Source organism: Magallana gigas, chromosome 1 (assembly GCF_963853765.1).
Source record: "Magallana gigas chromosome 1, xbMagGiga1.1, whole genome shotgun sequence".
Classification (NCBI taxonomy): domain Eukaryota; kingdom Metazoa; phylum Mollusca; class Bivalvia; order Ostreida; family Ostreidae; genus Magallana; species Magallana gigas.
In genome coordinates this window covers 27,492,269-27,503,325 of record NC_088853.1, presented here as the reverse complement: position 1 = coordinate 27,503,325, position 11,057 = coordinate 27,492,269, and the positions used below count along the sequence as shown (strand labels likewise).

The window sequence follows — 11,057 nt, the reverse complement described above, 5'->3', positions numbered from 1 at the left end:
TAAGAAGCAAATAATTTCTTTTCCGGACAAAAACGAACTAATCCCAACATGATTTTGCCATTAGCACATAAGACAACCGCTTACTAGAATAAAAGCAAGCTATACTATTTTATATTTCATAAAGAAAACAAATGTCTGTGCATTTTTTCGACCAATAAGCCTGAATACTTTTTTTCAAAAGATGATTTTTACAGAACGCGATATTTTTAGAATTTCTTGAAATATCGCTTCGCGTATTTCCATTTCTTGAAAAACTCCTCCATTGTAGAAGACCCTCTAGGGGCTATTGGAAAATGTCAACAAATGCACATGTTTGATAGACCGAGATACACACCGGCATACTGTAAACACGTTGTATGGTGCTTATTATTGTTTTAAAGACCAAGGAATTCTAAACCAAGATGTAAGTTGGGCGTGGTTAACAAAGGTACAGGCTTTTGGAGGGAAATCGACATTCTCTTTTACATTCAAGCTACACATGCAATATATATTCTCATTTGAGAAGTGGACATGCAGGCATATGGCTATGCCTATACCGCCTCTCAAAAGAGAATAATGCAATATACTGATATATAGGCATGTGTGTAGTTTAAATTATTAGATTACTTGTCTTCATCTCTACAATATGAATTAAGATAGGTATTTTATGGATATGACAAAACTCTGCTCTCATGCGGTTCTATGACTATTAATCATGGTAATGTAGGTCATTTATTGTGTCAGTATAATCGGTCGATCATGACTTGTGCATGAATTCTTTCACAAACATCGAATTATTAGAATTTTCTTCATATCAAGGTTAGGATATTTGCTTGTATCATTTAATGTGCTCTGGGTATAATTACATATAACAGGTGTGACTGTCAGTCAAGGTATATCAGTAAGGTCAGAGGTCCTGGGTTTGAGTCTGTGACATTTGGCGCCCTACCTTCAAAACCCCCAAGGAACATGTTTCACATATCCTTAACTCATAGATTGAATTCTACATGTAATTTCTGCCAAGAAGGGGAGTGTGTCACTGGGTTGACAGGTGGGTGACTGTCAGTCAATATATCGGTTCTCAATAGCTCAGTTGTTAGAGTCCTGGCAGGGGAGCCAAAGGTCCTGGGTTCGAGTCCCGGTTGAGACTGAACTTGATAAGTCACCTGCATGTTTATGCATGATGTCTCGGGTATAAATGTGCAATGCATTGCCAATTCAATCTGTTCCTTTTAGATTCACACATTACGTATTGAGAGTTAAGAAATTTTGTAACATGATAAAGACAGTACAAAAGAATTTTAATACCTGTAAGTAACTTTTCACTCTAATTTCAGACACTTAATCAGTTAAAAAGATGATGGACTTGGGTAACCATGGAAACAATGCCAACATGACACTGGTCAAGCTGAATCTGGAGGGGTTTGATGATGATGCGTCAAAAGAGGGAATCGCAGTCGAATCTTCGTAAGTCAAGATATTATTAATATCTTAATATAATTAATAGTAAGCATTATAGATGCTGTTATACACAAACACATGAAAAAATGGGCTTTTATGATGTCTGACTCTTTTCTTCTGGGTATTTTTAAGGAGATATTTAATGCATTTAGTCAGTTACAACAGACAGTAATCATGATGTGATAGGCTGAATTATAACATCTCACTTTGATTTTATTTTTGAATTTGATGTTTTTTCAGGTTTGCATCAGGAGAAAATAGTCTAGTTATGACCCCTACCATGTCGGATCTACCCACAGGTAATTTTACTGACAGTAAAACATGCTTATAATGAAGTGCCAGGGATGGGCAATTTTGCCTCCTTATAAGCGTAATTCATTATATCCGTCAAGTTTACAACATGTAATAAAGTATATCTGTCAAGTAAACATCATGTAATAAAGTCATGGCGAATGAAAATCACTTCGATGTAAGAAATAAAAATTCATTCATTGTTTGCTACATGTATAACCGTGTTTTACTGTACGCACAATTTTTTACTGCTTTTAAGTTGTTTACTACAAAATACTCTTCATATAATGAATTCATGTAAACAGCTAAGCCAGTGTCATATTCCTTGTCTTAGAATTGTTTTATAAAGACTTACAATGTTGTATTATTGACCTGTAATATATAATTATAAAAAAAGTATAATACATAGAAAAAAACCTACACATTTGTACACATGATAAAAAATAACTTATTGGATAAAACAAATTGAAACTGCTCTTAACCATAAGTACATGTTTTACTACACTCTAGTTAAAGAACTTGTGTCTCTCTTGTGATTTTTCACAAAATAGGCAAATCTTCATTTATTTATCAGATCTCTTTGAACTTTCAAACATTTGCTTTTGTATCAATTTTCAGTAGGGCTACAACAGACTACAGAAGTGGAGGGCGTGGCACCAACAGAGGTAGGACCATTTTTTTTTTATGAATTTATTCATTTAATACAAGAACACCATTTTTAATGACATTGGTAGGACCTATTAATTAGAAGCATGAACATAAGCATCCCTGGTTAAAAAAAAATTACAGTCATTGAAGACTCCCAAAGAAAGTCCTTGGGGTCTTATGCAGTCTTTATGTTGAAAGATGTTAAACTATTAAGTGTCAAAACTTCCAGTCTATTTATATAAAGAGTTGTCCATCTTGAATTGCTTATGAGAAGTAAGATATGATATATTTGTGTCTGTTACAAACAATCTATTAGATAATGTACAAATTTTAACAACCCCCCCCCTCCCCCCCCCCAAAAAAAAAAAAAATAAAAATAAAAAAATAAAATATTGTAAGTGAACAATGATGGGACAGCTTTTTCATTATCAATATTTTGTGTTGTATTTAATAAATAAATAACAAATTATTTTTAATAAATATTACTGAATGATGCAGATTATTAATTCATTACGATATGAACCCTATGTGGCTTTTTAAAATATTTTGATAATTTTGCATAAATGTAAATATGTGAAAATTATAATCTGATAGTAATGAATAGAAATTTGAAATTCTATACATTAATGTTTAATAATGAACAAATCTACTTTTTTTTAAATTAGAAAAAGAAAGGTGGTTGGCCAAAAGGAAAAAAGAGGAAAAAGATGAGAGACTCCAACGCTCCGAAGCCGGCACTAAACGGCTACCTACACTTCCTGAACGAGAGGCGGGAAATCTTACGCAGAGAGAATCCAACCATGGCCTTTGCCGAAATGATCCGGGTTCTGGGAGCCGAGTGGACCAAATTACCGCAACACGAGAAACAGGTCAGTAGAATGAACGGATCCCCACTTTGAAAATGGCTCTTAATCATGTGGATCCTCTTGTCCAAAGTTCCAGTTACTCACTTTATGTGTATCAATATTTTTCAGATACAGTGTACTGACTTCATACACTTAAATTACCCTATTTGCTAAACTGTAATGCATGAAGGCTTGTGAATGTTCCAGTTGAGCAATTACATACAGTACCATTATCACTAAAAAATATGTTTGTTCTTGTAACAGCATATGTTGCTAAGGACTTAAAATTTTGGAATTTTGAGGTTTTTGTTGAAGGCAATTTTGTTTATGAAGCAAAGAATTCAATTGGTTTTATTAATAATGAAAATAAAGTAATAGTGTATTATGTATGCAATCTGGCTAAAGCACAGATGTCTATTATGCTACTGCATGGAGGTAGTGTAAAAGAGGTATATACTTTAGTCAGATTGATATGTATGCAAGGACTTGTTGTAATTACTGGTAGATTATATTTAATTTTGGTCATGTTTGTTTCGCTGACAGAGATTTCTGGATGAAGCAGAAAAGGACAAGGAGCGTTATAACAGAGAGATGGAGGCCTACCAGAAAACCGAGGCATTTAAACTCTTCAAGGCACAGAAAGAGAAGAAAATGAAAGGTACAAGTTCTTCATACAATCAGGAATTGAAAAAACCATAACACAAATTTTAACAAAAAATGGTAACAGTTTATCGCAAATTATAAAAACTGATAGATATTCAGCCTGATTAGATTAGGAAAATATATTATATACTATATATATTTTCTATATGATATAGAAGTCACTCCATAGGTAATTTTTTTGAGAAATAAAAGAAGTGTTAACAAATTTTTTGCATTTATGCATTGTCAGTACTTTGATTCTTGATATTGTTCTTTACAGAAATGGAAGCCCAGAGTAGTTCTTTAGAGGTAAGTGAAAATTTTAGGTCCATAGCTAATTGTTGACATTTTTTTTTTTCGATATAAATGAGAGATAAGTATTCTTCATGTAGTTATGTTTTGAAAATAAATTAGAAGTAAAATCCCTTCCATAAGAATTATTTGGAATAATTGTGGCAGCAAAAATAGACATCAAACTTTCCCTTCCCACTATATAATTTGTTTTAAGTTGTTTTTTAAGCGAGAATGATATAATTTGTGTTTGCATGTTGAAATACCATTACATTAATCAACCCCCCCCCCAAAAAAAATTCACTGTACAATAAAAGGACCATCAGTCAATGACAGAATGATGGATTATTTTCCTGTGTTTTTTTTTCATGAATCAGTTGATGGGGGAGAGAGAGGAGGATGAGAAAGGAGCCTTTGACATTCCAATCTTCACCGAGGAATTCCTGGACCATAATAAAGGTCAGTACTAATTAACTGATTAACCAGACTAATTAACTAATTATTAGACAAATAATCAACCAAACTTTAACAACTTAAACATAAAACAATTCATTTGACCATCAGAATTAAGGAGGAAGTGAAAGGTCTGATTTGATGTAAAAAAAAAAAAAAAAAAAAGTACTCATCAAATTACAGTGCACCTTAGTAATAGAGTAGGCAGACTTAAAACGATATTTGATTTTATTTCTAAAAGAAAATTTCTGTATTCAAAGCTTAGAGAAGTTTCCATTTGTGGTATAAAAATGATTTTTTTTTTATTCCTTTGATTAAAGCTTAGTAGGCTAAAGAGTTGGAGTATAATTACCAGTCAATGAATACATTCAATCTACTGTAGATTGAAAAAAAAAACGTGATGTGCTTTGGATTTCACATTACTTATGGATTCCATATTGTCAGCTCTAAGTAATTTTTAAGTGAAGAATTGAATAAATCCATTTGAAGAGGCTATTATGATAATGCCGCTATATAATTAGGATTGTTTCCAATAATTTATTTGGTCAGATTTGAAGTCTAAAATAGTGAATTGTGATAATAAAAATTCTTAAAAATAAATCTTATTTTATCTTCATTGGAAATCGGATCAGAGTTACCTTTCTTAGATAATTGTCGTACCTTTAATAACTTTCTCAATTTTTGCATTTTAGCTCGTGAAGGAGAACTGAGACAGCTGAGAAAGCAAACCACAGAGCTGGAGGAACAGAACGCAATCCTGAGTAAGCACATTGAGAGCATGAAGCACGCAATCGAGAAACTCGAGATAGAGGCTGTGCAACAACGCAGCACAAACATGGCGCTACAAGGTCACCTTGACAACCTCCGAACCACGCTTACCGACAACTTTAACTCTGTGCCATTACCAGGTAAGTGGGGAGATTTGTTACAGAATTTTTTTCGTGCAATCATCCTTCAAATTCATGGGTCAGAACTAAGATACATGTATAAAGCAGATACATGATAGAATCATTTAACAAAAACTTGGACTTTGGGCAGTATCCAACTTCGATTTGATGATTGCGGGATCTACTCAATGATATGGTTATTGGCTAACAGATATGAATACATTGAACCCAATAACATTTGTCTGACTTCATCCAGGGGTGTGGTTTTTCAGTTGAAATGGCGTCAATTCCACTCAACAGAGCAGATCTTTTAAAAAAAATGGTATTGATTCAGATTGTCTATGAATCATAATGAGATTCACTTAGCAAATTAGAAGAAAGGAGGTTAATATTTGACAGCTTGTTTTGATTCGCAAACTAGATAGTAACAAAGTTCAAAGTCTTGTTAAACAGTTCTTATTTCTTTGGTACATGTACTAAGTTACTACCTTGTTTATATGATGGTACTACAATGATCTAATTATGTACATTTAGATTATATTTGGTACATATACTCTCATGTTTCAAGCATAATGATACTTCTATCAATGACACATTTTATACTTCCATATTATAACAATTCTTTTGATTGGTTGATACAGACACTTGAAAATCTGACCACGCTTAACACCAATGGTAACTTGAATATCATTGGATTTTGTATTGAAGTACATTTGGTACTACATGTATCTTGTCTGATAACAATGTTTTTGATTGGTTGACACAGCAATAGTGAACAGCCTACAATCTAACAATGTTTTTGATTGGTTGATACAGGCACCAGTGAGCTTCCTACCCTGGACACAATAGACAACTACATGGCCAAGCTCCACAACCTGATCCTGGACTCCCCCCAGGACCATCAGGCCCTCATATCCATGGTCAGGGACGTGATTGGTCGGCTAAATATAGACCAGTAAGTCACATGACCTGTTCAAGTATATATAGTAGCTGGTTAATTTATTTTCTCAGTGGTCAGGGATTCAAATATAGACCAAGATCAGGGACATGATTGGTCAGCTGAATATAGACATACAGTATATACATAAGTCACATGATCTCTTCAAGTAAAGAAGTTACTGGTAGATTATCTATAGTCAGGGATGTGATTGGTAGGTTAGATGTGGACTAGTAAGTCACATGACATGCTCAAATACTGGTGTATATAGTAGCTTGTTATTCTTATTTCTCTGTGGTAAGAGATTCAAATGTTACATGAGTCACATGACACTGACCTATTCAAGAAGATGTAATTAGGAGGGCTGAATGATGATGGCAATTTTTTACTGTATTGATCTCCTTCAGAAGACAAGTTCTATATAAAGAAACGGAGAAAAAAACCCCTCAAATTTAAAATCTAAATTTTATGGATTTTTTCTTGACTAATGCCCATACACGATCGGACAAGCTACTGAAAAATTGAAATATCAATAAATCTGATATATTTTTAAAAAATCATTTAAAACAATATACATTTAACATACCTTTGATTTTTAACCTATAAACATGTTCAATACTTGAAATATGTTGACTCAAACAGGCGCATACGTAACAAAACCTGCAAATATTGTCATTTTTTAGAACTTCAAGGCATTTTCATTCATAGAGTGGGTCTGTGCTCCATATTTTTCTCATAGTCTAAATAAGGTGTATTGGAAAACAATCCGATTTCAATCAATAAAAACGTGGAGAGATGACCCACTATACATTAGAAATATCATTTTGTATCCCAACAATTGAACGTATTGAAAAAATAATGTAAGTCCGTAAACTCGTGGTGAAAGTCACACTTAATATTCAAACACCTTTCTTTGTTATGTCTGAAATGGCTCAGTGGTTAGAGTACCGAACATAAGCTAACTTTAACTATATAGGGTTTTTATGTTATGGGTTCGATACCGCAAAAATTTCCCGCAATATTTTTTTTCGTATCTTTTGTTAAATTTATTGTTAAAAACTGAATAAAGTTAGAAATTGTGCGTTTGCAAACTTGTACTATAATATATTTGAATAGATTTAATTGGGGAAAAAATAAATTCAAAATTGTATTTCACTACTAAACCGAATGGGTATTTGCGCCATCTTATTCCCCCATCTTCTTAACAGATATTTAATTAACATCAGTTGTTCAAGTGTAATCTGATATCCCTTTAATATGCAATGTAGGAACAAAATGAAGGCCACTTTTTTCATCCTCTAAGGCTTCAAAAAGTTGTTTTGAATATACTATTTAGGTCATAGCTTTCATTTTCTAAGATCATAAATATTGTTCTATAAAACGTTATGTTTTCATAATCAAGAGGAGTTTGTTTGGTTTTGTCATATATTTACAGTAGAGTAATAAGTTGTGTTTGCATTGTTTTTTAGGGATAAGATGTGAGGGGAGAGATGCCCAGACCTATTCTAAGTGTTGTCGCTGAAAACAACTTAACTGTTATATATGTTGTATTTGATCTATGTGCTTGATAAAACATAAAACAACAGATGAGTGCAGTTTTTTAGTGTAATACTGTAAACCAATTTTTTATTCGCTTTTATTTGGCGATTAACTGCCGATAAACTGGCTCGTGACGACTACCAGTAATGTTCGCGACCAAGCCTTATCCAGACCTGCATTGTTATAAAAACTATAGGCAAAGGGTTGGTTCGCTGCGAGAAATATTCGTGACGATAAGGCTCTCGTTAACCTCGCGAAAATTTCTCGCACGCGAATAAAAGTTGGTTTACAGTAATGTCCACTCCCCAGCAATGTTCATTTTAAGTACATGTATATTGGAATAGTTTTTGTACATGGTGCGTGGATATCGTTATCATAATAGAGATTTACTAATTTTAGATGTTTGTAATATCATGGGTATACTATAATTGTCGGACAGAAATGGTATCACAGACAACAGCAATGCATGTGATACATGCTTAATAGTGTAACTTGAACCTTTTATTTGCCATCCAAAACTCTTTTTCTAGTTTTTGAGGCTTTTTATTTTCATTAAAACTCATCTTGGCGAATATGCTCTAAAGCCTGTACATCAGAGTAAACATCTTTTGATTTTAATTTACATTTGACAGTGTTTAAGAATAAACAATATCTTGAGATTGTTTAGGATGGTAAAAATTTTAAGGTTATAAGACTGGGAATTTAGGGCCCTCAGGGCGCCTCTATTTGTTGAGGTAATTATAACCAATGTAATGTTAATGGAGTAATTTTGTTTAAATCGCTTAGCCAGTCTCTAAATCTTACTGAATGTTGGCAAAATCGACGACCTTACAGTATAGTGCGTGTTCGAACTGCTTTCTGATAAAATCGCAAGTCCCCGGTATGATTCTGCAAAGCAGGTTAGGAAATGATTCATTGGACGATGCAGTTACCCCTGTCTCCTTCTAAGTGATGTTCGTGCCGTGTTCAAATCTGTACCGTAAAACGTTCAGAAGACTAAGGAAACATCAACGCTTGCTTCTGCACATTTCCAATTTTGGTCATATCGTTCCATTCCTTTACGCGTGCGCATTGCTATTGATCGTTATTTAAGAAACGCAAATCCGCTGTTGTGTTTGTTGATTCTTTTATTTCCCCTTCGCGATAAAGGATTGCAAAGCTAACAAAATATTGTTCGTAAATGTAATACTAGTATTCTGGGTATGGAGATGGGAATGGTTCTGAGAAAAGAACAGTAATGGCGTTACTTTATGAAGTAAGCATTGTTACATGTTTTTTCTCAAACTTTAGAATTTTTTTTAAAATTAAAGTTAACTTTATAAAGAGCGTGAAAGGCATTTAAGGTTACGAAATAACTTACAGAAATTATTATTGTTCTTACTAGAAGTACAGGTACAATAAGTTGGCAATCGCTACCATACATTATCTGAAGGATTGGGCAGCTATTACCGTTCGTTATTTTTGAATAACAGACAGAGGTTTAATTTTTTAAACTTTCTCTTTTTACTCTAGGTATTGAACATTGTAATTATTTAGCTCGCCTGAGCCGAAGGCTAAATTGAGATTTGTCCGTTGTCTGTCGTCGGTGTTGTAAACTTTTCACGATTTCATCTTTTTCTCTAGAACTACTGGGCCAATTTTAACCAAAGTTGGCACGAACAATTACAGGGTTAAGGGGACTTAAGTTTGTTAAAATAAGGGTCTCACCCTCTTTTAAGGGGAGACAATCTACAATTATTGAGAATTTGTTCGTATTGTTCAAAAGACTTCTTCTCAAAAACCATTAAGATAGAAAAGCTGGAACTTGTGTTGAAACATCCTCAGATAGTGTGAGTGAAATTTGTTTAAATCGTTAGGATGGGGCCACAATGGGGGATGATTACTTGCAAAGGAATACATGTACTGTATATAGAGAAAGTCTTTTAAAATCTTCTTCTCAAAAACCATTTGGCCAGAGAAGCTCAACTTTGTGTGGAAGCATTCTCAAACAGACGTAGTGGAGATTAAAGTTTGTTCAAATCACGATCCCCTGGAGTAAGATGGGATATAAAGTTTTACATAACAATACATAGAGAAAATCTTTATAGTTTTTCTCCGAAAAAAACCATAAGGACAGAAAAGCTGAAAATTTGTGGAAGCATCCTCAGATAGTGTAAAGTTAAGTTTGTTTAAATCATGGTCCCTGGGGGTTGGGTGGGGCAACAATGGGGGTGGTGGTCAAGTTTTGGTAAGAATATATATAGAATAAAAATCTTTAAAAATCTTCTCCTCAAATTTAATCAGCCAAAAAAAGATAAAACTTGTGTGGAAGCATCCTCATGAAGTGTAGATTCAAGTGTGTTCAAATCATGCCTCCCTGGAGTAGGGTGGGGAAGCAATTGTGGTGAAAATTTTACATAAGACTAAATATAGAGAATTTTTTTAAAATATTCTCAAAAACCAATTTGCGTTTAAAGCTTAAACTTCCAGGGAAGTATCCTCATGTGTGTAAATTAAGTTTGTTCAAACCATGACCCCGGGGGTAGGGTGGGGCCACAATGGCCGGTGGGATCAATTGTTTTGCATGGGAAGATAAGAAAAAAATATCTAAAAATCCTCTGAAAAATGATTCCGTCAAAAAATGCTGAAACTTACGTGAAAGCACAGGTTGTATAAATTAAAGTTAGAACAAATCATGATTCTCTGGAAAAAATTGGAGGGGTGATTTTTGAATACGAATAGAGAAAAATCTTCCTACAAATACTAAACTACAAAAGGAGCTTGTTTTTTTACCGTAAAAAAATAACTGGATAGAAGTTGGCAGTTTCTTAACTTTTGCGCAAGCTCTACTATGTCTACTGTACTAAATTGTTATAATATTTTCATTTTGATATTGCAGTGCTGAATTGATCAGAGTTTGGCTATTATTGCTCAGGTGAACGATGTGGTTCCCGGGCCTCTTGTTTATAACCGATTATATACATGTATTTAAGAATAATTGAGAAAAATATCCTACATTTGTTTAAGTCATTGTCTGTTTGGCAAATTTATGTTTGGATAGAAATAAATCAATAAAGTTCCATGGAAAGTGAAAAAAAACCACTG

General features: G+C 33.5%; 1 protein-coding gene across 2 annotated transcripts; it reads left to right on the top strand.

Moving 5' to 3' along the window:
• The first annotated feature begins 233 nt into the window (after positions 1 to 233).
• On the top strand, positions 234 to 8,019 carry LOC105346819 (high mobility group protein 20A). 2 transcript variants are annotated; one of them, XM_066065401.1, is made up of 11 exons: positions 234 to 427; positions 1,317 to 1,446; positions 1,681 to 1,739; positions 2,350 to 2,396; positions 3,045 to 3,248; positions 3,768 to 3,882; positions 4,147 to 4,175; positions 4,535 to 4,616; positions 5,303 to 5,518; positions 6,314 to 6,452; positions 7,904 to 8,019. In XM_066065401.1, exons 2-11 carry the CDS (start codon positions 1,337 to 1,339, stop codon positions 7,914 to 7,916), a joined length of 1,014 nt encoding a protein of 337 aa, XP_065921473.1. In that variant the 5' UTR covers positions 234 to 427; positions 1,317 to 1,336; the 3' UTR covers positions 7,917 to 8,019. The 2 variants fall into 2 exon arrangements, with proteins under 2 accessions (XP_065921473.1, XP_065921467.1); XM_066065395.1 differs by having other exon boundaries at positions 235 to 403.
• Positions 8,020 to 11,057: the final 3,038 nt, after the last annotated feature.

Coding starts and splice junctions, on each gene's coding strand:
- LOC105346819 (XM_066065401.1), top strand. CDS start 1,337: ATGATGGACTTGGGTAACCATGGAAACAATGCCAACATGACACTGGTC. Junction 3,883..4,146: donor GAAAGAGAAGAAAATGAAAG/GTACAAGTTCTT, acceptor TGTTCTTTACAG/AAATGGAAGCCCAGAGTAGT. Junction 5,519..6,313: donor TAACTCTGTGCCATTACCAG/GTAAGTGGGGAG, acceptor TGGTTGATACAG/GCACCAGTGAGCTTCCTACC.